The 26,738-nt window shown below is 52.3% G+C and overlaps 2 protein-coding genes across 5 annotated transcripts in view; both read left to right on the top strand.

Moving 5' to 3' along the window:
- Positions 1–6,323, top strand: part of LOC122368014 (mucin-5AC-like) — a 29,884-nt gene extending 23,561 nt beyond the window's left edge. The window contains exon 2 of the mRNA XM_043341602.1: positions 1,634–6,323. Coding sequence (XP_043197537.1) covers positions 1,654–3,768 — 2,115 coding nt within the window. The 5' untranslated portion in view covers positions 1,634–1,653 and the 3' untranslated portion in view covers positions 3,769–6,323. The remainder of the gene's footprint in view (positions 1–1,633) is intronic.
- A 1,009-nt stretch (positions 6,324–7,332) lies between these two features.
- LOC122368011 lies at positions 7,333–25,305 on the top strand. Of its 4 annotated transcripts, XR_006254164.1 has the most exons (5): positions 7,451–7,617; positions 13,769–13,815; positions 15,491–15,592; positions 22,199–22,270; positions 25,256–25,305. XR_006254164.1 is itself a non-coding variant. In XM_043341600.1 (3 exons), the coding sequence occupies exons 1-3, from the start codon at positions 19,888–19,890 to the stop codon at positions 25,294–25,296; spliced, it is 2,049 nt and encodes a 682-aa protein (XP_043197535.1). In that variant the 5' UTR covers positions 19,545–19,887; the 3' UTR covers positions 25,297–25,305. The 4 variants fall into 4 exon arrangements, 1 of the variants encoding a protein (XP_043197535.1); XR_006254166.1 differs by lacking the exon at positions 15,491–15,592 and having other exon boundaries at positions 7,333–7,617; XR_006254165.1 differs by lacking the exon at positions 13,769–13,815 and having other exon boundaries at positions 7,396–7,617.
- The last annotated feature ends 1,433 nt before the right edge of the window (positions 25,306–26,738 follow it).

Here is a 26,738-nt window from a genome sequence, read left to right as displayed (position 1 = left end):
CATCTATTGAACAGACCTGTAGTCGGTCTATTGCTGCTTTCAACAAAAATGCTTTCAAACATAACTGCTTTGAATAAACGCTAATTACTGCTTCTTTCTATGCCTAGTATGTCGTGCCGGTTCTGACGGCGTTCTTGTTCCTAGCGTGGGCATCAAGTGCTTCTGCCAGAAATAGAGGACAGGGAAAGAGACTGAGAGAGAGAGAGAGAGAGAGAGAGAGAGAGAGAGAGAGAGAGAGAGAGAGAGAGAGAGAGAGAGAGAGAGAGAGAGAGAGAAAGAGAGAGAGAGAGAGAGAGAGAGAGAGAGAGAGAGAGAGAGAGAGAGAGAGAGAGAGAGAGAGAGAGAGAGAGAGAGAGAGAGAGAGAGAGAGAGAGAGAGAGAGAGAGAGAGAGAGAGAGAGGATGGAGAGAAGATAAAGAAGTTCGTATAGCGTGATGCCATAGCGTATAATGCGACGCTAGATTTATCCGGCACTCGTGAACTTCTATCATCTCATCTGTCGGCTCTTTTGTGACCCTTCCACCATTTTTGTCACACTTTCTGAACTTTCAGCCGTTTCAACCATGCTGCATTTCATATAAGATTTTTTTGTTGCAAGATTTTGGCAAAAGGCTGCGAACTAAGTGTTAGTGAGATAAAACTGGAAGTTTATCTAGCACCTCTTATATATTTTTAATCTGACATACATGAATATTGAATAACTTTTTCGTGAAAAAGTCGATTTTCGACATTGCTGGCTTGTCCATCGCACCTTCATCGTTAATACAAAAAATATAATTAATACCTAGCATTTGACATCATACTTTCTCTTCATGCGGCATCTGTGTAAGCCATGTTACATAAGCATGATCTCATTCAACCAGCTTCTTGAGCTGAGTGGGTTTGACCTTACCCTGACCTGAGGTCAAATCCTACATATATCTCACCCAGACAAAAAGTGAAGCCATTGTATCGTATCGTGCCCTCGTCCCGTAGGGCTATCGGCAAACCCTAGGCCTCCCGTAGAGGGGGACGGGACTTTTCGCCCCCCCCCCCCCCACACACACACCCTAAGATCTGTTACCTGCCGACACTCTGACGTCACTTGTGGTCAACCTATCATAGCCTTTGAAAAAGAAATTGGCTACCTACAATGTGTAAAATTGATGCCTGGAGGGGTTCTAAAAGTTTGGTGACGATATCTGCAGTTTGTTTAGGAGATGTCTAGGGAAAATAGCAAGGAGCTGTTCTGCCTCCCCCTACCCCCACCCCCACCCCACCCCTACGGGGCGCGGGTTAAGTGTAGGTTTCAGCGTATATAAAAGTGTGAAGTGTATGGTTACCAGTCGCTACGTCTCGTTACGTCGCACACGCTCATTTTTTATATGCGTGGCTCCAGTTCAAATAGGGACGAAACGGCAATAGGCCAGCCCCCATCCTCCCAGTCCCGGATGTTAGGTCTCCCTCAGCAGAGTCTCTCTTATACGAGGATATACATGTAGGATGTAGGAAGCTTCAAAGATGGGAGATAACAACTCTGGATTATTCATTCTGACACAACGTAACCCATACTGACGCATAATGGTTCTAATTTGCCCATACTGACGCACGCTGGTTCTAATTGGCCCATACTGACACCGTTCTCCTCCGTCAGGCTGACCTCCCGGCGGAGCGATGATGCGGCTGCCGCTGCCACTGCTGACCTGCTGGCTGCTGGTGCTGCCGGCCGCCTCCCCTAGCACCCTGCTGAATGTCCAGCTGGACCCGGAGCGGCCAACGCAGCTGTACCACGCTCCCGGCGCCTGGATCATCACCGCCTCGGACCGGACCCGGCGGCCGGGCGGAGCGAGGCCTGTCCACTCCGCCAGCAGCCCAGGACACTCCGCCAGCGGAACAGGACACTCCGCCAGTCACCCGGGACACTCATCCAGCGGGTCGGTCAAACGGCCTACAGCGGCGACCAGCTCCCCCGACTGGACGCACAGTAACCGAGTGGAGGGCACCGGGCAGACGGCGAGCGCCGGCAAGCCGGTGAAGCTCCCCTCGTTCGTGGTGACGTCGCGGCCGTTTGGGTTCAAAGGCTCGCCGCAGTCCGGTCAGGCGCAGAGGAGGCCAGTGACGCGTCCACCGGCGGCCGTGCATAGTTACTCGACGGCAGGCCAGAGCTATTCGACGGCCGGTCAGGGGCATTCCACCGCGAGTTACTCCACGTCGGGTCAAAGTTACTCATCCGGTCAGGGTCAGAGGCGGCCCGCGGTGCAGAGCTACGTCCGACCGAGCTATCCCCGCCCGACTGGGACCTCCGGAGTCAACCCGGCTTCCAGCGAGAGTTTCATCTTCTCCAGCCGACCGCAGAGCCGACCTTCTTCGTCCTCCCACCGGCGGCCTTCAAGACCGACCAGCTCACACCCGACCGAGCCCAGGCCGGTCAGTGGGGCCCGTCCCAGCCGGCCCAGCTCTGCCCGGCCTCTGCCGTCCTCGCAGACCAGCTACAAACCTTCAGCCACCAGCTCACAGGCGGGGGCTGCTGAGCAGAGCCCAGCGGGAGAGGACACCCAGTTGACCGACGCTGCGCCCCTGGCAGAACCTCCCACTGGAACCAGCGTCACGCGCAAGACGGCCCCAGACGCCGTCTCGACGGTGGGAGGGAAGAAGCTGCCGACCTTCAACCTGGGGTGCCGCCAGGGTCGCCGGTGCAGCTTCATCATCAACGCGCCGACGCACGTGCCGCAGCCCACGTACACGCCGTACAACAAGCAGACGGTGGACAGCTACCTGCGCAGGTTCCAGAACCTCCTGGCGCTGTCCAACTCCAGGGAGACCTCCTCCGAAACATCCACCGCAGCCAGCACATCGAATGACCCCGTGGTGGCATCTGCTTCTACCAATGTCGCAAGCGTTATTGCTGCTCCTGTGAATTCGGACAGTTTCAGTGCTGCTAGCGATGCTAATGGCAGCAGCCGTGTATCTGAAGTGCCATCCCCTGGGGATGCGTACCGGGAGGACTTGCGGAGGGCATCGGCGGGGTCCGCAGCGCGAGTACCAGGCGGTGGATCGGATGGGAGTACCGCAGCTCTGGTAGCCCAGAGGTACCGCCCGGGTACCGCTGACCTGTACCACACCTTGCGCTCCTCTCCCTCCACCCTTCGCACGGTGAGGCCGGCAGACGCTGCCTCCGCGGGAGCGTACCACAGGCCGCAGTGGCAGCCGGCGGAAGCTCAGTGGTCACAGGGCTATCGTGAGGCGAAAAACGTGCAGAGCTTCGACCTGTCACCTGTTGATCGGGAAGCGAAAGCCTCCAGTGAAAGTCGCTCGCCCGGCCGAAAATACTCACGATACACGGTGGAACGAGTGGATCCGAAATCCAAAACGTCATATCCCACAGCTTGGAACTCTGAGACAAAAAGCTCAACGAATGTCGTCCCAGTGACTGGCACGATTTTTAAAGCACACCTCTCGAGTGGTCCCATCAACTTTCAGTCTAAAACAGGAGCAAAACAATCTCGCTCGGACGGGAGTTTCAAACATTTGTCTAAGCCCATTTCAAACCCAAACACTGCCTCAATTATCACAGAGGACGGGGTGAGAGAGATGCCCAATGTGCTGAGCAGGGAATTCAGTCGCCGTCAGTCGACCAGCTTCCCCCAGCGGCAGTTCGGTCGGTTTAGTTCGCCACACAGACGGCAGGCGGCTTACAGGATCGGCCGCTACGCGGCGCCACCGTCCAGACCCCAGTCGGCTTGGCACTGGGCCCGCCCGACCATCAGTTCGAGGAGGCTCCATAAGTAATAGGCCTCCTCCCAGCGAGCATATACCGCTGCTCACTTGTAAATACTTTGTGTTTATTGATGGCATTCACATTTTAATAGCCTAAATTCAGGGGCGGCGCCACGGGTTTTCGATAGGGGGGGGGGACGGGGACTGTAGCTGTCCGAAAATCCCAAAAGTAGATACTGATCGTGTATGCAAAAAAAAAAACGAGGCACGTAACGCCGCGAAACTTGGCAAAGCCCAAAACACATCGAATGGTGCATCCCGTTTCCAAACTTATCCTAGGACACCTAAGATCGATCACCTTTTCAAGCATCCTTGCCTCTAAATCAAAATTTGCAGTCTTGCCAACTCAAAGCTGGTTTCCTACAAGCTGCGAATTGCTTAGGGATACTGGCCGCGTGGCCGAGTGGATTGGGTGTCCGGCTGGAGATCCGGAGGCGGGAAGTTCGCGACCGGTCGGTCAGTGTCGAGTAGCAGTGCCAACTATCCTTACGTTTCGTACTTTCAAATTTTCGATCTTACGTCTGGTCAGCTTCATGGCTTCACCATCATATAGCCATGGAGGAAAAGTGGGAATGTCTTCTGCTCTGACAAGTGCGCCAAAACTGCAATATAATTTCAGAATCATGACATCACCACCTGATCCATATGCAACGGGCAGGGTGCAGCTAATGGCTAGCCGTCAGTGGTCATGTCATTGGTGGTCACTCAAACAAAAGGTCATGCTAGGTCATGGAAGGTCACCAGCCGTTATTTGATCACACTTTCTGATGGATTTTACTTACCAAGAGCGTCGCGGGAAAAACGAGCGCATGCCGCATGCACCGTTGAAAAAAAAAAATTGAGTGAAAGGGTCTCAGGTCCGGCGGCCTCTGCAGGTGAAATGCCCCAGGGTAGGATCCGGTCCTTGTTGATTAACTTCGTCAAAAATGGCAGTAGAGCTGTGATGTCGGCACCATTGTGTTCGTCATGATCGAGCTGGCACGACCTGCATCGTTCTCATATTCACCCTCCAATCGTAACAACACAGCATGGGGATTGGCAAATGGCGGGGCACCCCCTTTGGGAGGCAATGAAGGTCTCTGGAAACCTCATCCCTCATCTCTTTAGCATTAGTGCCTAGTGGCTCTCCTTATGGAACAGGTTTCTTGACTGGTCTGTTTCACCCCAGAATTCAAAGACTAGTCAAGGTAAAACCGAGCGCACCACAGTGAGCACAATTTGATAAGCTGGTGTATCTCAGTTTCCATGTAGAACCTTTCACGTATCACGTACCTAAAACACTTTCGTTCACTCATCCAAAGCAACTGCCATGTTTCAACAGCTGGTAATGGCATTTTCACAGCCGCTGACGTAAGAAGGGGAGGGGGGGGCTCGATTAGACCCCCAGCCGTTCGGCCGCCGACCGAACTTAGTTTTGCAGAAAAAAAAACGAGTGCTATCGAACCCCTTGATGAGAGGGAGCCGATGCTACCTAATTTATAAGGTCTTGGGCTACTGCGTGCTTTTTTGGCCCTGCCTGTGATCTATCCGAACACTTCTCCCCACAAGTGCTGGGGTTAAATGGCATAGATTTCAAATGGTTCCTGTGGTAGAACTGCCATGCTTGAATTTGACTAATTAGGAATGGAAAATATCCATATAGAAACGGAAATCTATGGAATTTCAGTTAACTTGGTTTTGTCGGCAATGGGGTCTGGCAGTGGGGTGGGGAGGTAATAACCCTGCCTGGCGCCCCAAAAAAGGGGGGGCACGATCCCCGAGGCCCTGCCGATCAACTTATAGGCATCACAGCTCCACACCTTTTGCAGATGGCCAGGACCCCCTGCGATACATCCCAACAGCAATCTTTATTCAGAACCTGCCTTGATTAACGAACGATGCATTAAATGCGACGGATAACTTTACAATGCATTATTATCAACTATTGAACGGGCCTCGCCGATAGGGGGGTACTGTACCCCCCTAACTTTCGATAGCGGGGGACCTGTCCCCCCCCCCCCCCCGTCCCCCCCGGTGGCGCCGCCCATGCCTAAATTATAAACAATTAACACCGTTGTGGTCGCATTTAGTTCCACCGTGAATTGGTTATCGGTTCTGGGCCCGATTAGACAGGAGGCCAAAACGTCTAATGAACCAGCACGAATAACCGTGAAGAGGTTCATAAAGCATCCAATTTATGTGTCCGGTTATTGTTATGAAAGCGTTTCACTCCTTCACCAGGCAATGTTTTATGGATCTATTCTTGTACCTATTGTAGGTACGTAGTTTTGTGTATATTCTACGAATCTGAAGCAGGGTGGAGCATGGTAAATATCTAGGTGCATTTGTCCGGTCAATGTGCCCGTTTTCACCGTCCGTGCGTATGTTGGTCGTGGTATATGTAAGGCGACCTTTTCTTGAGTGAGGTAGCTGGCTTTGACATTGTTTAGGTTTGAATGGTTTAAAAATTCCACCTCTGTAAATGAGGTTATGAATAAGAGTTTGTCTTTAAATATGTGGTTTGTTGTGGGCGTAAATGATTTGATAATAATGTTCACTTCTGTAATAAAATATAATTGGCTGGACCATTCCACTGTTTTAGATGGACAGCTATTGATATAGGTGCTTGCTATTCATTTTAGGCTGAAAAAAAACATAAATGCCTGTCGACATGCCTCCTCAGCAAGTGTATTTTAAATCTAGACAGGGCGCACACGGAATGAAATCGCATAATCTGCGGCAAGATCTGCCGTACACAAACATACCGGTTTTGGCGAAACACTACAAATAGTTGCTAGCCTTCTCGGCCTCCGATCGACCTCGTCTCGAGTCGACCGATGTTTCAGTTAGTATCGAAGACCTCTGGCTCGTGAAAGCCAGTATCGGAGACCTCTGGACTGAATGACCTTGACCGCGCAGCCGGTCGGCGGGGTGGGCACGGGGTCGCGTTCTTGGTCACCCGAGGCTGGTCAGTTGCCGATGAAGTGCCGTCTGGGCCGGGTAGGGGCGGAGAGGTCAGCGTTCGACAGGCTCGGATCATGGACTCATCATCGGGAGTCCAGGATAAGGTGAGGCCGAGAGCTGTTCTCGGGCATTATCGTGGGGATTATTTCAATAAATATTAAAAGTGAACTTACAGACTTTCCCCAAGATCAAACTTCAAAAAGAAATGCATACGTTTTAAACATAGGTATAGTTTTGTTTCAAAAATTGCAAAATGCATTTGTTTTTCTTTTCTTTTTGGAAATTAATTCGTAGTAATTTTCTGTATTCAATGAGACCAGTAGACGTTTAGTTACTCATGCGGCAACACATTTGTCAAATCCCATGAAAGCTGCATTGGCAATAATTTTTTTTATACATATCCGTCTTTAATAAAAGAGTGATGCATTGTAAAACCCGATTTATTGTATCATTTTGTTGCGATAAACCGGAATTTCAAAACATTTCAGGTTATTACATCATCTTATGATGCAATAAATTGAAATGTCAGGATTTAACGTGAAAGGTCGGGAAAAAAATTTACAGCGACATCTGAGAACGTTGTAATAAATCGGGTTTATTACCTCACGCGACTTGCACAGATTTTGAACAAAGTGGAAAGACGTCGCTGTTCTGATATGAAGAGCTACCATATTTGAAAATCACGATTTGAATATCCTGTTTATTTGAACATTTGCGCAGGGCATTTCCCTATATGGCCTCTTTCAGCTTAGGCCAAAGTGGCGCACAACCTGTTATGCAATGCAGCATGCATCTGCCATTTTGTATTTATATACACTGTGCCATTTTGCACCCATTTTGAAGTGAAGTTACTTCGATTACTTCGGAGGGTGTGGACGTGGAGTTGGTGTCAGTGTGGAGGTTATGTTGATGTTGCAGGTAAGTTTTAGGGTTTTCATTGTTGAATGTTGATTCAATCGCAATTCAACTTCGGAAAATATTAATAAATTTATGCAATATCCCCATGCAGACAGCCATCCTTTGCAAATTTACCCACCAAACTAAGCAACCAGATGCAATCAAATACCTACTGATTAAATGCTCCATAGAAACCAACTGAATTTAATATTTTAATTCAATCTAAGTAGGTATGCTAGTTAACAATTGAATGACTTTACCTTTGATGGTATTGGGCTGGGTCCAATGTTTTACATGATAATAATATCTGCATGATATGGGTACCTATTGGGTATTGATGTTTCGGGGCTTCGTAGGGGTAGTAGTAGAGCAGGCGTCACACTTCTTTTCGCAACCAAGGAGAGGCGCTGTAGGTACTAGGTTAGGTTGTAGATTTTAGGTGGTTTAGGTGGTAGATTCTAGGTTGTAGGTTGTAGGTAAGGTTAGGTTCAGTTTGGTTTGGTTTGGTTCGATAAGAAAGCAACTTTGGGTAGAGCGCCTTTCCTTGGTTGCAAAAAGAAGTGTGACGCCTGCTTTACGACTACCTTCGTAGATAACCTGCATGGTTAAAAAACTTAAACAATTTTGTTTTTACTGCCTGTAATCATTTTATTATTTACATTAAGTTGTATGGATAGGTTCTGAAATCATGCTTACAAAATGTCATTTGTATTTTCTTACCCCATCAAAGAAGATAAATGAAAATCTAGCAATGGCTCGGAATGCTCGGAATTGCCTTTAAGAAATCCACTTAGCTCTTGGACACTGCTGTTATTGCTATTTTGACATGTTTGGCCAATTTCTTAGTTGTGACTTATGCTACTGCACAAATTAATTGCTTACATTTTCTCCTTTACTAAATTAGCACATGGTCACTCCCTATATGCTTATAAATTTGGCATTGGTAGGGCAGACATAGCACGAGCTACCATATGTGATGCTGTAGATTGTAGGTTTTAGGTTGTAGGTTGTGGTTGTAGATTGGGTAATTTCTTCCAGTGATTGAAAGACTTTACTTTCGGCGAATTAAACTTTGTGATTGTTGTGGGCTGTGGCTGGGTAATGCTTGTTTTTGTTACATTACATTTATTTCTAACTCAGTGGACACTTAACTTTTGACTGGCATGCTATCGTTATGGGGTTTACCCATTGATTTCAGTTTCCCTGAAAAGTGAGTACAAAATTATATTTTTTTCTATGATGAGTACTGAGTACAAAAATCTTTGGTGTCTGGAGACACCAATCAGCGGCAACTTTTGCAACACTGGAACATAGGGTACACCAATGGTGGGCAGGTGGGTAAGTGCCCACCCACTTTTCGAGTGGGGGCCAACCATGTGTTTTGGCCCACCCACTTTTTACTCTAGGCCCTCGTCTCGATTTGAGAGGACGTCGTCACCTCCCATAATAAACAAACTTGGTAAAAATAAGTTCCACGAATCCCCACGCACGGACTCCAAGGGGCCGTGATGGATCCAAGGAGGCCCTCTATTCATACTTGACAGTCGAAGCGCCTGAGACTGATGGCCTGAGAGGCCCTAGTGGATCTGAGGAGGCCCCAATATCCACACTGGTCTGGGGAGGCCACTGACACCGGCGGTCTGGGAGGCCCCTTTATCCACACTAGTCGGAGGTCTGAGACTGGTGGTCTGGGAGGCCCCTCCCCTCCATCCACACTAGTCAGAATAGGCCCCTGACACTGGCGGTCTAGCCGAGGCCCCCTACCCTCACTAGTCAGAGGAGGCCCCTCTATCCTCAATAGTCAGAAGAGGCCCCTGAGACTGATGGTCTGGGAGGCCTATCCATCTACACTGTAGTCAGAGGAGGCCTCTGAGACTGATGACCTGAGAGGCCCTTATAATCACACCAGGCAGAAGAGGCCCATGAGACTGATGGACTGAGAGGCCCTTCTATTCATACTGGCCACAGGAGACCCCCCAAAACTTTCTGTCTGGGACTGGGAGGTCCCTCAATCCGGCACCAGTCTGAAGAGTCCCCTGAGACTGATGGCCTGGGAAGCCCTTATATTCACACTAGGCAGAGGAGGCCCCTGAGACTGATGGTATGAGAGGCCCTCATATCCACACCAGTCAGAAGAGGCCCCCGAGGCTGATGGCTGTGAGGCCCTTCTGTTCATATAACTGGCCACTGGAGGCCCCTGAAACCGGTGGTCTGGGAGGGCCCTCTATCCAAACTAGTCAGAAGAGGCCCCTGGGACCGATGGTCTGAGAGGCTCTTATATTCATACTGGCCACAAGAGGCCCCTAAGACTGATAGTCAGAGAGGTTCACTCCTAATGAATCTGAGGGGGCCTTCTATCCACATTTACACTTTTCTAGGGAGGCCCCCGAGACTGATGGTCTGAGAGGCCCTTTTATTTATACTGTCCACAGGAGCCCCCTGAGATTAATGGTCTGAGAGGCTCTTCTATTTATACTAACCAGAAGAGGCCCTAGGATTGATGGTCTAACAGGCCCTTCTATTTATACTAGCCAGAGGAGGCCCATGAGACTGATTTTCTGAGAGGCCCTTCTATTCAAACTAGGCAGATGAGGCCCCTGAGAATGATAGTCCGAAGAGCCAGGTGGCGGCAACTTGCCGTGGCCATATTTCGGCTCGGTAGAGCCCCACAGAGCACATGAGAGCACCTCAAGGGGTCCTAAGTAGACACGCTTATTCCCATAAGGGTGCCACGCCGGCTTCTGAAGGCTCCTTGTAGGCATCTAAGGGCCCTTTCCGGCCTCTAACGGCTCCACCCGCCTGTGATGGCTCCACACCAGTGTTTATGAGCGCCACACAGCGGCGCCTTTGAGGGTCATACTAGTGTCTCTTAGGGCCCTATATCGGTGGCTCTGGGGGCCCCACACCGGCGCCTCTGTGGGCCACCACACCTGTGCATCTCAAGGCTCTATAAGTACATATGAAGGACCCACACCGACACCTCTGAGGGCCCCACACCAGTATCTCGGAGCTCTGAAGGCCCTACACCGGTGACTCTGAGGACTCACCGGCTCCTGAGAGCACCATGTTGAATGTTGATGTCTAACGGCTCCACAAGGCCACTGAAGGCACCACACAAGCCAAGCTCTCACTGAGCTCTAATGTCCATGTACCGGCCTCTGAGGGATTTAAGCCAGCGCATTCATAGCTCCACACCAGCAATTGTAAGGGCTTCACACTGAAGTATCTGAGGGTTCCACACCGGTGTCTCTAAGGGCCACATACCGGCATCTCAGAGGGCCCCATACCGGCGTCTCCGAGGGTCCACATCTGGCGGGCACCCATCATCGACTGAAGGTCCCGACTCCGAGAGCCCCATCTGCGTCTGGGAGTAACATGCCGTCTTAAGAACCACAGCGGCTCCTCTGTCGAAAGATGGGCGTCTGCATGCCAAAGGGGAGCGGTTCTGAGACAGTAGGGCACCTACGTGCAATAGAAGGGCGCCTATGAAGCCCTTAGGTGTGCCTTAATGCGAAAGAGGGGTGCCTCTGAGGCCTACATATATGGGCGTCCACATGCAATAGAGGTCTGCACTGCAATGGATCGATGCCATGAGGGTGCATTCATAAGAAACAGGGGCGCCGGCATGGCAAAGAGAGGCGCCTTCAAGTGTCCATAAAAGAGAGACGCCTATGATAAGCGCACATTGTATGCGACAACGGGGCGACTGTGGGACATATAGGGATGTCTCTGATGACTATACATAGGGCGCTTATATGCCAAAGAGGGCGCCTATAAAGCTAATGGGGGCACCTGGGAAACGAGGAAGACATTTGTGTAAGGGTTTTCAGGGGTCATGCACCGTTTGCGGCATATAGATTCTAAAAAAAAATCGGAGGGAGAATAAGTTTTAAAAATGGTGCGGACTTCCCGCACTGTTCGCTGAAGCGGTTACGCCCCTGGGTACATCTGCTCGATCTCAGAAGCTAGATTTGGAGGTCATACTTGAAAGCAGCCGGCAGGACGAGGCAAAAGTTGGAGGCCCCTGAAAATAGGAGGCCCCCTGGAAAAGGAGGCCCCTTGACAGGGTGGCCCACCCACTTTTCATGACGTTCCTACGCCCGTGTTCCCATCAAAAGGTTCGGACTAAATTTATTTTTAAAAAATCAAATCAACATGACAAATAGTTGTTGGATTAACTATGCACGATGTACGTCAGACACGTACCCAGGATTTCGCCCACGAGGGGATCACCTGCTCTTGAAGGGGCCCGCGAGTCACCCGGGGGCCCGGGGTCAGCCCAGGCAGGGACGTATCCAGGACCTTTCGATGGGAGGGGGGCACGGTGGGTCCGGTCCCACTGGCAGACAGGCCTCTTTAAAACGGTCTGCCCTGAGAAAATGTTAAAAATTGGCACGTAAAAATACCATTTATGCCCAAGGAGTGTGCCTAATGTGCATGGTATTTTACGAGCAAACGAAGCAAGCGAGCTCCTCAGTCACCGGTGTGAAAGGCCGTCAGATGCGCTGGTGTTGAGTCCTCACAGCCGCCGTTGCGGGCCGCGGGGCCTTAGGGCTTAGAGACACTGGTGGGGCCATCATTGGCATGTGCGTGGCCCTGCACAGTGGCCTGAAAGTGGAAAGTGGCCTTTCATAGTTCATAGACTAAGACTGGCAAGGACACTCAGAGGCTGGTAAGAGGCCATCACTGGTACTGGCCCAGTCACTGGTACGTGGCCCTCAGAGACGCTGGTTTGGGGACTCTCAGAGCCGCCGATGTAGGCCCTTAACCCACGTTCGTGTAGGGGAGGGGTCGAACGGCCCCCTCGGTTTTTCGCGAATAACTCGCGTAAAAAGCGGCCGATCGCGACGAAACTTTCAGTACCCTCGGGTTATTCAATTTTACACCTACCCTAAAAATTTCATGACCCTGACCTAAATGACCTTTGACCTGTGACCTACTTTTCGAGCCCATGTTTGGCCGGAATCGCGGTTCGGCGTATGTCGGCTCGCATTAGCCGCGCGTTTCCAGTCTTTTCGTGGTTTCAGGCGTTCAAACATGTGATATGATGTTGCCCCCATGCATTAGGGTGGGTGTCAAGGTCACCTGAAGGTCTGGTCAGGTCATTGACCTTTGATGACCTCGGTTCACTTTTTCGAGTTTTACATGTTTCTAGGCTAGTTTTTGGAGCTGAATTCGAATTTAGCAACCATATGAACATTAACGAAGTAGTTTTGGTGCCTTCGTAACATGTTACGAAGCTGTCAGAGGCGGTTGACACCTACTGCGAAGACCCGGCAGGACCCCTACTGGTTGACCTGACCTGACCTGACCCGGCCCAGTTAAAATGCATGAGGACATCATCTGTGATCAAAATTAACATGATATTCGTGATCAACACCCCGAAAGCCCCCATATCAGCCACACTGCCACACTACGACGTTCTAACAGGTCCCGATTTTCCCGACTTCTGGGTCTTTGACCTGACCTGGAAGGTCAACCAATGAACTAGGACCTTAATATTGGGTGTCATCGGTTTCCTCTCGTCACGGGCAACACGCTCGTTTTTTTTTCTGCGAAACTCTAGCTCAATCATAGGCGAAACGGCAAGGGGGGGGCAACGGGCCCCCGCCCCCTTACCTATACGTTCGCGGCTGGAAAAACACCAATACGGGCGAGGGTTAATGTTACTACAATACGGCGAGGGTTACGGGCGATGCGCTGATGTGGGTCCCTTGGAGATGGCGTGAGGGGCCTCGCAGGTGCCGATGTGGTGGCTTTTAGAAACACTGGTGTGGGCCGTGGGGCTATCACAGACGGGTGTGGAGCCATTGCAGCTGATCCCTCATTGGCCGTTACTAGGGCCCTCAGAAGCCGGCAAGGTCTCTCAGAAACCGGCGCATTGGTCCTTTATGGAGATAAGTGTGGCTACATAGGAGCCCATCTGACTCATTGAGTGGTCTCCAGGCCTTGACACAATTCTATTCGACCGACCTCCTCGTACAGGAGATTCTTCTCCGTCTGACAGCCCTCGACCGAGAGGGAACATCAATCACTTTTTGCTGGATCCCTAGTCATGTTGGTGTTGCTGGCAATGAGCGGGCGGACGGATGTAAAAGTTTCAATGATACAAGCGGCAATATTTAGTGTATGCACCTCTCACACCTTGACTGCCAATAACACTTGTTTTCAGGTTGGCGTCAGTCTCCACTATCCAATCACAGATGGATACCAAACGAGGTGAGTTACAGTCACTGTCGAAGTATTCCTTGGTTTGCAGAATATTGGAATCCATAATCTAGGGGAAAGTGGTAGAATCTTTGGATGAAAACAGTGTGATAGGCAATATCCAGCATGAGTTAAATAAAGGCTGTTTATGTTTAACCTAGACTTTTTTGAAGCTGCGACAGATACAAACACTTTTGGCAAAGAAAGCAGTTTGATGTAGGTAGCATACCTTGACCTCAATAATGCGTTTGATAAAGTACCACACATAAGGATAGTATTGCAATTGAAGCTGCAAGGCATGAAGGGGAATATACTAGACCCGGTTGACAGGACGCCAGCAGCGTATAGTGCTAAATGGGTGAAGGGCAAGGTGGGAAAAATGTTCTGATTGGGGTTCCTCAGAGCTGTATTAGGTCTCATGTTCAAAATTTATGTAAATACAATCGACGAAGGCATAGCTTAGTAGAGTGCTCAAATTTGCAGATGCTATTAACCTGCGCCGTGCTGGTGGTCTGAGTTTTTAATGTCATGCTGGGGGCTCAGCGGTCAAGGTGGGCGCATGACCGCCACTGAGGGACCCTCAGAGGTCATTGTAGGACCCTCAAAGACCGGTATGGGAGCTGTGCGAATAGCTGGCGTGTGTTTCTTGAGCCTCGTGATAATCGAATAAGGGCCAGGGCCCCATACCCCCATGGGGGCTCATCGGTTAGTTTGGGGGGGGGGGCAATAAATGCTATGATGCCCATGATTTGCCTTGGGGGGGGGGGGGCAGTGGCGCGGGAGCCGGGGGGGGGGGCTAGGGGGTGCTGAGCCCCTCCAACTTTTCGGCTGGGAAGGGGGGCTCGTAAGGTATTTGAGCCCCTCCAACTGGAGGGATCGAAATCGGAAATATACCAACATAATTTCATAGATTCATACATAGGCGCGGGAACCGGGGGCAGTGGGGCAGCTAGCCCCCACAACTCTGGGGCCGTGGGGGCGGTGCCCCACAACTTTTCATAAGGTCAGGAACCGTTGGGGCAGCTTGTCCTCCCCAAATTAGGGGTTGTGGGTCACAAAGGAAGAAAGCATTTAAGTGAAAAATCCAATCACATTAAACGCATGACATTATCTTATAGTTAACTCCGTAACGTTGTCAGCATCGTGTGCTTCATTCAACTCAGTGTTGGCTGCCTAATTATTGGCCGGCCGCCTCTCTCTCTCTCTCTCTCTCTCTCTCTCTCTCTCTCTCTCTCTCTCTCTCTCTCTCTCTCTCTCTCTCTCTCTCTCTCTCTCTCTCTCTCTCTCCCCTCCCTCCCCTCCCCTCCCCTCCCTCCCCTATGTCCTATTCACCGATCCTCACTGCTCGCTCGGGCCGCGTAGAGTGAGGCTCTGCCGACTCGCTCTGACCGCCCGCCGGTGACGTCACGGCCCCTCCGGCAAGGTCAGGTCAGGCCACCGCTCGCTAGTGCCGGCCGGACTTGTCGGTCCGAAGCCATACTAGCTCCGGAACGCTACGGCAAAGACTGGTTAACCGGAATAGAGCCATATCGACCCAAACTCTTATTCCGACGGCGTTCCGTTTACACCGGCCCAAATCTGGCGTGCCGGAGTCGCTAGGGCAAAACGGACTTGAGCCAAACCAATTGCTGGCTGGGAAACTTCCTTTAGTATTTTATGTTAGCTAATAGCTATCAATATTTGACAGGGCGCATAGCTGGATCATATGGGAAGAGGATGCTGCTTGCTGCTCTCCACTCCCGTGGCAGACATAAAGGCGCGCAGCGTCACTCACGTAAAAATGGACGAGGTAAGACGTGACTATGGTGCCTACATTTGTGTTGTTACCAGTTACTCAGTCCACCCAAATCTACTTGTATCTATGCTAATCAACACATCATAATTCAATCGTTTTTCTGGTTTTTCTTTAGACATTGTTCTTTTTTTGGCTCACTACCTGATCCTACATTTTAAAATCACTCGCCGAATCACTGGTGATGGTTAAAAAATCAAGACAGCATTCATCCTCCTACCGCCATGCTTCCTTATGCGTTGCCATATCTTTTCTTTCCAGAAGTCCTCCCTTCATCTCCTGGGTCAGCCGGCCGCGTGGATGAAACCCCTCCTCACACCACTGAGTATCATGTATACCACAAATATCCTGGACTTGACTTGACTATGACGACTCATGGGCTGCGACCGGCTACCCATGCGATGGACGGAGCTCCGCCGCCCGTCCTGACCCCGGACGCTAGAAGGTGGGATGCTCATCATCTGCGTGAGACTTCTGAGACTGCGACCGGAGCCCCGCCGCCCGTCCCGACCTCTGACGCTAGAAGGTTGGATGCTCATCATCTGCGTGAGACTTCTGAGACTGCGGCCAGAGCCCCGCCGCCCGTCCCGACCTATGACGCTAGAACGTGGGATGCTCATCTGCGTGAGACTTCTGAGACTGTGGCCAGAGCCCCACCGCCCGTCCCGACCTCTGACGCTGGAAGGTGGGATGCTCTTCATCTGCGTGAGACTTCTGAGACTGCGACCGGAGCCCCGCCGCCCGTCCCGACCCCGGACGCTAGAAGGTGGGATGCTCTTCATCTGCGTGAGACTTCTGAGACTGCGACCGGAGGCCCGCCGCCCGTCCCGACCCCGGACGCTGGAAGGTGGGATGCTCTTCATCTGCGTGAGACTTCTGAGACTGCGGCCAGAGCCCCGCCGCCCGTCCCGACCTCTGACGCTAGAACGTGGGATGCTCATCTGCGTGAGGCTTCTGAGACTGCGGCCAGAGCCCCGCCGCCCGTCCCGACCTCTGACGCTGGAAGATGGGATGCTCTTCATCTGCGTGAGACTTCTGAGACTGCGACCGGAGCCCCGCCGCCCGTCCCGACCCCGGACGCTGGAAGGTGGGATGCTCTTCATCTGCGTGAGACTTCTGAGACTGCGACCGGAGGCCCGCCGCCCGTCCCGACCCCGGACGCTAGAAGGTGGGATGCTCATCATCTGCGTGAGACTTCTGAGACTGCGGCCAGAGCCCCGCCGCCCGTCCCGACCTCTGACGCTGGAAGGTGGGATGCTCTTCATCTGCGTGAGACTTCTGAGACTGCGACCGGAGCCCCGCCGCCCGTCCCGACCCCGGACGCTGGAAGGTGGGATGCTCTTCATCTGTGTGAGACTTCTGAGACTGCGGCCAGAGCCCCGCCGCCCGTCCCGACCCCGGACGCTAGAAGATGGGATGCTCATCATCTGCGTGAGACTTCTGAGACTGCGACCGGAGGCCCGCCGCCCGTCCCGACCCCGGACGCTAGAAGATGGGATGCTCATCATCTGCGTGAGACTTCTGAGACTGCGACCGGAGGCCCGCCGCCCGTCCCGACCCCGGACGCTGGAAGGTGGGATGCTCTTCATCTGCGTGAGACTTCTGAGACTGCGACCGGAGGCCCGCCGCCCGTCCCGACCCCGGACGCTAGAAGATGGGATGCTCATCATCTGCGTGAGACTTCTGAGACTGCGACCGGAGGCCCGCCGCCCGTCCCGACCTCTGACGCTGGAAGGTGGGATGCTCTTCATCTGCGTGAGACTTCTGAGACTGCGACCGGAGGCCCGCCGCCCGTCCCGACCCCGGACGCTAGAAGGTGGGATGCTCTTCATCTGCGTGAGACTTCTGAGACTGCGACCGGAGGCCCGCCGCCCGTCCCGACCCCGGACGCTGGAAGGTGGGATGCTCTTCATCTGCGTGAGACTTCTGAGACTGCGACCGGAGGCCCGCCGCCCGTCCCGACCCCGGACGCTAGAAGGTTGGATGCTCATCATCTGCGTGAGACTTCTGAGACTGCGGCCAGAGCCCCGCCGCCCGTCCCGACCTCTGACGCTAGAACGTGGGATGCTCATCTGCGTGAGACTTCTGAGACTGCGGCCAGAGCCCCACCGCCCGTCCCGACCTCTGACGCTGGAAGGTGGGATGCTCTTCTGCGTGAGACTTCTGAGACTGCGACCGGAGCCCCGCCGCCCGTCCCGACCTCTGACGCTGGAAGGTGGGATGCTCTTCATCTGCGTGAGACTTCTGAGACTGCGACCGGAGGCCCGCCGCCCGTCCCGACCCCGGACGCTAGAAGGTGGGATGCTCTTCATCTGCGTGAGACTTCTGAGACTGCGACCGGAGGCCCGCCGCCCGTCCCGACCCCGGACGCTGGAAGGTGGGATGCTCTTCATCTGCGTGAGACTTCTGAGACTGCGACCGGAGGCCCGCCGCCCGTCCCGACCCCGGACGCTGGAAGGTGGGATGCTCTTCATCTGCGTGAGACTTCTGAGACTGCGACCGGAGGCCCGCCGCCCGTCCCGACCCCGGACGCTAGAAGGTTGGATGCTCATCATCTGCGTGAGACTTCTGAGACTGCGGCCAGAGCCCCGCCGCCCGTCCCGACCTCTGACGCTAGAACGTGGGATGCTCATCTGCGTGAGACTTCTGAGACTGCGGCCAGAGCCCCGCCGCCCGTCCCGACCCCGGTCGCTGGAAGGTGGGATGCTCTTCATCTGCGTGAGACTTCTGAGACTGCGACCGGAGGCCCGCCGCCCGTCCCGACCCCGGACGCTAGAAGGTTGGATGCTCATCATCTGCGTGAGACTTCTGAGACTGCGGCCAGAGCCCCGCCGCCCGTCCCGACCTCTGACGCTAGAACGTGGGATGCTCATCTGCGTGAGACTTCTGAGACTGCGGCCAGAGCCCCGCCGCCCGTCCCGACCCCGGTCGCTGGAAGGTGGGATGCTCATCATCTGCGTGAGACTTCTGAGACTGCGGCCAGAGCCCCGCCGCCCGTCCCGACCTCTGACGCTAGAACGTGGGATGCTCATCTGCGTGAGACTTCTGAGACTGCGGCCAGAGCCCCGCCGCCCGTCCCGACCCCGGACGCTAGAAGGTGGGATGCTCATCATCTGCGTGAGGCTTCTGAGACTGCGGCCAGAGCCCCGCCGCCCGTCCCGACCTCTGACGCTGGAAGATGGGATGCTCTTCATCTGCGTGAGACTTCTGAGACTGCGACCGAAGCCCCGCCGCCCGTCCCGACCCCGGACGCTGGAAGGTGGGATGCTCTTCATCTGCGTGAGACTTCTGAGACTGCGACCGGAGCCCCGCCGCCCGTCCCGACCTCTGACGCTAGAACGTGGGATGCTCATCTGCGTGAGACTTCTGAGACTGCGGCCAGAGCCCCGCCGCCCGTCCCGACCTCTGACGCTGGAAGGTGGGATGCTCTTCATCTGCGTAAGACTTCTGAGACTGCGACCGGAGGCCCGCCGCCCGTCCCGACCCCGGACGCTGGAAGATGGGATGCTCATCATCTGCGTGAGACTTCTGAGACTGCGACCGGAGGCCCGCCGCCCGTCCCGACCCCGGACGCTGGAAGGTGGGATGCTCATCATCTGCGTGAGACTTCTGAGACTGCGGCCAGAGCCCCGCCGCCCGTCCCGACCTCTGACGCTGGAAGGTGGGATGCTCTTCATCTGCGTGAGACTTCTGAGACTGCGACCGGAGCCCCGCCGCCCGTCCCGACCCCGGACGCTGGAAGGTGGGATGTTCTTCATCTGCGTGAGACTTCTGAGACTGCGACCGGAGGCCCGCCGCCCGTCCCGACCCCGGACGCTAGAAGGTGGGATGCTCTTCATCTGCGTGAGACTTCTGAGACTGCGACCGGAGCCCCGCCGCCCGTCCCGACCCCGGACGCTGGAAGGTGGGATGCTCTTTATCTGCGTGAGACTTCTGAGACTGCGACCGGAGGCCCGCCGCCCGTCCCGACCGCGGACGCTAGAAGGTGGGGTGCTCATCATCTGCGTGAGACTTCTGAGACTGCGGCCAGAGCCCCGCCGCCCGTCCCGACCTCTGAAGCGGGAAGGCGGGCTGATGCCCGTCATCTGCGTGCGACTTCCGAGACTGCGGCTGGAGGCCTGCCGCCCGTCCCGACCCCGGACGCTAGAAGATGGGATGCTCTTCATCTGTGTACAACTACTGGGGCGACGGTTGGAGCCCCGTCTCGTGTTTCCCCACCTACCTCTGAGACGGGAGTTTGTGGGTCAGTAAAAACCTCTTATTCAACAGCACTGCCAACTGAACTGATCGACATGACGCCGTTCTCTGCAAGCGAGTACGACCTTATGTCACCCACCTGCTCTACTTCGAGGGCTTCAGTCCAGGATGCAGGGGACCATGGCACATGGACTTTTCCTGAGCACTTGATGTGCAATCAAACAGAGATCACGGCTCCCGAGAACCACCATTTGGAGGAGAACGAATACGGAGAACAGGGAGCTGAGTCTGATGTCAGCGACGGTGTTGAGGTGGCTCCGCCCCAGCACAGTTCTCAGTCGCGTACATCTCAGTCGGCGAGGAACGGCGCATCGTGCGGCGAAGTGCGGAAAAAAAATGTTTGCATATATTGCAAGCAAAAGAGAAATCTGATATGGCGCCATATCAAGACGGTCCACCGTGACGAGAAGGAAGTCAAGGATATACAGGAGTGTGATTCTGAGCAGGAACGAAAAATGAAAATCACCGTGATGATCAACAAAGGCAACATGGAGCACAACAAACTCGTCCTACAAAGGGGTGAAGGTGACATGATCTTGGGAAGGAAGTCGGACCAGGCGTCCGTGGACGACTACGTGCCATGTCCTTACTGCTATCTTTTTGTGGTTAAAACCAACATGATGCAGCACATAAAACATCACTGTGTGGCTCGCAAAACAGAATGCCCAGACATTCCCACGGTGCTGGCAGAGAGCCGGACGCTCCTGAGTGACGGCCAAGAAGAAAATACTGGGTATCACAAGGACATATTGTCTCGTATGCACGACGATGCAGTTACGAAGACCATAAAGAACGATGAACTCCTGAAGAAGTGGGGTGCCAACTTGCACGCGAAACTTGGAAGGTCGGGTTTTGCGCAGATAAGCCAGCGCCTAAGGATGATGGGCGAAGTTGTCCAAGCAGCCGGAAAGAGCATGCAAGAGCTGATCAATGGCGAAGGATTTGATACGGTTGTAAGTGCCACCAAATCCGTCTGTGGGTTTGAGCAGGACAAGCTAAACGCCCACACGGGGCTGCCCACATACAAAACTCCTTCAAAGGCCATGCGGATTGGAGGCGAACTACGACAGCTGGCTGCTCTCAAGAAGGGCATTGCGCTGATCAAGAAAGAAGAAAGCGAAGTGAAAGATGCTGAGGCGTTCTTGTATCACGTGGACCAATTCTGGAATGTGAAGATCAGCAGCGTAGCGCTGAAGAACCGCGAGTCGAACAAGTATGACAAGAAAGACATGCTGCCCTTTACCAGCGATTTGAAGCTTTTCACCGAAAAAATGAAGGAACGAGTGAAAGAAATGACAGAAAAGGGAATACATGGCATGACAGACTATGCAAGGCTGAGCAAAGCGGTTCTCGCCCGTTTGCTAGTATTCAACAAACGCCGTCCTAAGGAGCTTAGCAGCATCCTGCTGCAATCATGGATCAACCGAGAGATGTACAAACAAGAGACGGTAGAAGAAGTGAACAAGTCAATGGGTGAAACAGAAAAGAAGTTGTTCAACGAGCTCGACGTCGTCATGTCCCGCGGCAAGTGCGGGAACAAGGTCCCCACCCTGATACCGAGCGACTGCGCGGCTCCGCTGCAGCTACTGGTAGACAACCGGGAGACGTACATTGACAAGGATAACAAGTATCTGTTCGCAAACCCTCTGGCGAGGACTACAGGACACTACAACGCAGGCGTGGTGCTTAAAGAGCAGTTGTCGGACATGGCACTAAACAGGGCAGATCTCTTCCATGCAACAAAACTACGGAAATATTGTGCTACAACGTCCCAGATTCTAGAGATGGGTGAATTCGATATGGAGGTGCTCACCCGGCACATGGGACATGACAAAGACGTGCATCGTGGGTACTACAGACTGTCAGACGCTACTCACGAACTGACGCGTGCCTCCATCCTGATGATGAAGCTGGACGAAGGATGCCTCTCAAAATATAGCGGACGGAGCCTGGAGGAGATGCTCACTGAAGGTAACTAATCGTTTGTACATGTGCTAATCGTAACATCACCATTCGTCTGTCATTTTAGCAGACATTTCATGCAGTTAAAGCATTAATTTGCAATGTAGTGTTAAAGAGGCAATGCAATAACACCATGAAGAGAATCGTACAGAGCGAAGGCAATGTAAGACCGTTAAAGTTCACTGGTACTACTAGGTTATATGCAGACCCATGGTGCTGTACTTCAGATTAAGGACGAGCGCGGATAGCCAAAGCAGTCCGGGTACCACCGTAGCACATATGTTCCGTTCAGCGTTTTTTTTTTTTTCAGAAATGCTTGCCCATTATGGCAGGCACTTATTTTGCATCACACATATTCTTAAATCTGACAGAGACGGTTTTCAGAGGACTTCGACGAGCCAGGCTCTGAAAATGAGGGCGGTCCGGCTGATGATCGCCAAGAGGACGATGAAGGAGGTGAGGCGCATTCACTACATCTATAGCGTGTTCCATGTCAAGCTTGCGGCTGAAGTGCTCTGTTGAAGGCAGTGCGTGATTTCTGTGCATACATCTTACATTCTAAGACTCAAATTATTGAATGGAGTAGCGCGCTCAGCGAATTGCCTGGAACTGCCAAGGGGACTCCGACCGCAAGCTTGATATGGAACAGACTATAGTCCGGCCTGAAGTTTTATAGTGGGAGGGCAATTGCATAGGTGAGTTCATATGCATTTATTGAAGCACTGCGATCGATGCAGGATAATAAGCGTATCGCTCAATAACTGCATTGTCCATGCGAGAATGCCTTTACTCACGTCCGTCTGAGGAGGGAGGGAATCCGACCCATGGGCGATTTTTTTTTTTTTTGCAATAGCAGCTCGATGGCGGCGTGAAGCGCCGCCCGCCACCCAACCTCGTCTACCCTCGGCCTCGTTTGCAATTTTGCTAAATCTGTTACATATGAAATGTCATATGCAAAAAAGTATTTAAGCAACACTCACTGCGTCTCCTTTGGTGAAATCTTGAGCTTAACGTATTGAGACAAAATATTTTGATAAAGCTCGATAGGGCTTGTTCTAAGTTATCGAATGCTATCTTAATTGTTCTAGCTTTTATGTTTTTTTTCGAGACACGTAGCGTTTCGTGCTGAAAAGCGCCATTTTTATTTTTAATGCTGGCTTTTATCATGCAAACCCTCTAAATATTGATGTAGTTAGGGAGCGAGGACTCATGAGCCCCTTTCCCATGAAAATTTGCTGTTTTTAGTTCCATGGGAGCGAAACGTAAGTGGGGTCGTATCAAGCCCCCCCCCCCCCCTCCTCAGTCGTTCTTGTTCGGGGTGGCAAAAAAAAGCAGTAGACAGGTGCAGGTTTAGGGGACGTCGTGCTAACGAAACGACAAACTCAAAATCTTTAACAAGACATGAAGCGAAAAGATCTTTTTGGCCGGAGGAATCCAGAGCGTCGTAAGCCTCGTCGTAACTGCGACGTGTCGCAAGTTGTGTAGTAAGTCGTTTTTGGAGGGATCAATCGATGAGTAGCGTTACTTAAGTAGTAAAGCCTGTCGCAAGTTGCCTGATTTGCGACACAACTTACGAATTTGAAATAGCAGTCGTAAGTTGTGTCGTAAGCTAACCTTGCTTTGAGGAAGAGGTCACAGGTCACAGGTCATTCGGGCCATGGTCACGAAATTTACATGGTTAGTGTAAAATTGTTTGAACTTGAGTTAAAATTTGGTTACAATCCGTTGACGCTAACGCGAGTTATAGAGCTTGAACCGACGGATCATCTGTGAGGCCTCAATCCGTGCCAGCGAGTGTTTAAAAATGGTGCATAATATGTTATATTCAAATTCATTGGGGTATTCAGGGATACAAAGCAGCCTTATATCATTCCAGCAACTACTGGCGAGTCCAGAAAGGCGATCTTGGACGTTGCGAGGGGCATCCCCCAAAAGATTCTCCCAATTCCAAAAACGACGTGTCTCAGATGGCCCCCATGACTCCAATTTAGCTCTGTGATGACCCCAGTTGACCTCTGTGATCTGCCGTGTCTCAGATGACCTCCGTGACCTCCCATTGAGCTCTCTCATTACTCCGAGCTGACCTCTGTGACCTGACGTGTCTCAGATGACTTCCGAGTTTTGTGATGACCCCAAGTTGACCTCTGTGACCTGACGAGTCCTATATGACCTCCAATTGAGCTCTCTCATGACTCCGAGCTGACCTCTGTGACCTGACGTGTCCCAATTGAGCTCTGTGATGAGCCCAAGCTGACCTCTGTGACCAGACGTGTCCCAGATGATCTCAAATTGAGCTCTGTGATGACCCCAAGTTGACCTCTCTGACCTGACGTGTCCCAGATGACCTCTATGACCTCTAAGTGACCTCTGATAACCCCAAGCTGACCTCTGTGACCTGACGTGTCCCAGCTGATCTCAAATTGAGGTCTCTGATGACCCCAAGTTGACCTCTGTGACCTGAAGTGTCCCCAGATGGCCTACAATTGAGCCCTGTGGTGACCTCAAGTTGACCTCTGTGACCTGACGTGTCTCATATGACCCCCATGACCTCCAATAGAGCTCTGTGATAACCCCCAAGTTGACCTCTGTGACCTGACGTATCTCAGATGACCCATATGACCTCCAATTGAGCTCTGTGATGACCCAAGTTGACCTCTGTGACTTGACGTGTCCCAGATGACCTCCGTGACCTCCAATTGAGCTCTTTGATGACCCCAAGCTGACTCTTGTGACCTGACGTGTCCCAGTTGACCTCCAATTGAGCTCTGTGATGACCCAAAGTTAACCTCTGTGACCTGACGTGTCCCCAAGTTGACTTCTGTGACCTGACGTGTCCCAGATGACCTCTGTAACCTCCAATTGTGACCTCCAACTTCAACTCTCTTACCTCTCTGTGACTTCAAACTCTCTGAACTCATTTCTTCTAAAGCATAGCTTCTAGATGCTCTTTAGCCACGAATCTCCTGTGATCGACCCCAAATTTTATGGCAAATTATGTGAGCGTTAGCGATCACAAGTCACCCAGTTGAGACAAAGCTTCAGAATCAGAGAACATGCTTGACCTGGCTGTCTCATAAGCTCTCAAACCAGAAAGGCGAATGTTCCGTTATGCGTGATAGAGTTTTCGACCTTACTGACGTTTACTACGGGATCAGCTGATCGTGTAGCCTTTTAAATTCTCGAGTAAAGCGGGTATTTAAGCCTCGTCGTAGCTACGTTCTGTCGTATCCTCCGACAAACCCCTCTTTCCTCAACATCCCTCCTTTTTCGCTACGACACAACTTGCGACGGGACATGTGTCGTAACTTGCGACGTGTCGTAGATGGACTTGCGACGCCCCGGCCAAATTTATGTTCTCATGCATAACCATGTAATGTTAACAGAATTACATGGTTAAGTGGTTCTATTCCTAATGTTAACTATATTTTTTAATGTCCACAGGCCATGAACAGCGGAAGAAGGACCGCAAAAAAAGTAAGTGAAAGGTTTGGCCGCCTTACATCGCCTGCATCAGCTTTACGTGTTGCATTATTTTCATAAACGTATTGAAATTTCCTGCATTAAATACCCTCTTTGTTAAATTTGTATACCTTTTTATATGCAAAGAAACAAATGTTGATGGTTTGCCCCTCCCGATTTTTTAGACTCGCTAGTAGAGGCACCTATGTATCTTGCGGCAATGGCTAACAAACAAAGAAAACGGCAGACAAGGAAGCATGAAGCACCAAGTCCAACCATTCTGCCGTCCAAAGTCAAAACCCCACATGTCAATTTTGGGTCATTTTTCGTTTTTTACACCATTGTGACCAGCTTGCAAGCTCTATTTCATGCCATGAGGATTTTTTTCAAAAACCAAAAAAAGCTTTTTGGGGAGGAAAAACAAATTTTGGAATTCCACGTCTTTGAAAAGCACGGAAGTGACACAGTCAAAACCCACTACGTCGGCGAAAACCCACACGTCATGGCTAACCTATGTGCCAGTGACAAAATCCACGTCGGTAAACCCATAGACGTTCTTGCAGATTATGAAATGCTTGCAACGTCAAAACCCAATACGTCGCTACACTACACAAGGACGACGTGAGGGCTTTTGACATGTGGTTATATGCTGTCTGCATTGAGTTTATCCTGTTCGGTCGCGAGGACGTATGGGTTTTTGCCGTCTTTGAAGCATCTTTAAAGCCGTATCAATGGACATCAGTATCAAATGGACGATTTGAGATACGGAGAGTGGCACGACATGCCTATAGCAAGTCTCACGGTGTTGCCGAATTCCGAAATGACAGCAGGGGACGAGTTTTGCTGAAGTGGAAAGGATGACGTCACTCAGTTGCTGGAGAGCTGAGGCTGTTCACGGCCCTGTGTGCGGTCGGACCGCACACAGCCTCCAAGCTCCGCCCACTGCGTCCCTACGTCAGCCTTCCGTCACCGCACACAGCGACCGCTGTGGCCGGTCGGGACTGGCCACAGCGGATCGTTCACCGCACGCAGCCGTGACGTCAGAGCCGCCTACCCCTCCCCTACCCCCCGCCTGCTGGACGCACCGCACACCGACCGCACGCAGCAGTGTGCGGTGCCCGTGAACACCCCTCAGGTCCTTTACAGCTGCCTCTCGAACCTTCTTCTCCGTTAGCGGTGATAGGTGTTCGCCCTGACGCAGATGACGACCTTTTCCTCATCGGCTTCTTCTACGGGCCCTGTAGTGGACAGCCGCTGGCGTGACAGTGCGTCACGACAGGTGATCTGCTGGCAGGGGCGCTCGTCACTTCGTAGACGTACGGTAGCATTCGAGCCTACCACCTAGCAACAGGTGCTCCCGCCCAGTCTGAGAACTTAGGGCGAGGAGCGTGTTCATCCGGACTGGCCCAGTCCGAGTGTTAACGTCGCCCTCAGAGGTAACGTTCCACCGCTCCATTGCTTGCAC

The sequence above is a fragment of the Amphibalanus amphitrite genome, unplaced genomic scaffold, assembly GCF_019059575.1.
Source record: "Amphibalanus amphitrite isolate SeventyFive unplaced genomic scaffold, NRLGWU_Aamphi_draft 000914F_arrow, whole genome shotgun sequence".
NCBI lineage: Eukaryota > Metazoa > Arthropoda > Thecostraca > Balanomorpha > Balanidae > Amphibalanus > Amphibalanus amphitrite.
The sequence above is the reverse complement of the archived record's forward strand: the minus strand, read 5'-3'. Positions and strand labels throughout refer to the sequence as shown.

Excerpts from the sequence above, each read along its gene's own strand:
- LOC122368011 (XM_043341600.1), top strand. The coding sequence starts at position 19,888 with ATGACGCCGTTCTCTGCAAGCGAGTACGACCTTATGTCACCCACCTGC. Across the intron at positions 21,824-22,198 it reads GGAGGAGATGCTCACTGAAG|AGGACTTCGACGAGCCAGGC; the intron begins GTAACTAATCGT and ends GACGGTTTTCAG. Across the intron at positions 22,271-25,255 it reads CCAAGAGGACGATGAAGGAG|GCCATGAACAGCGGAAGAAG; the intron begins GTGAGGCGCATT and ends TAATGTCCACAG.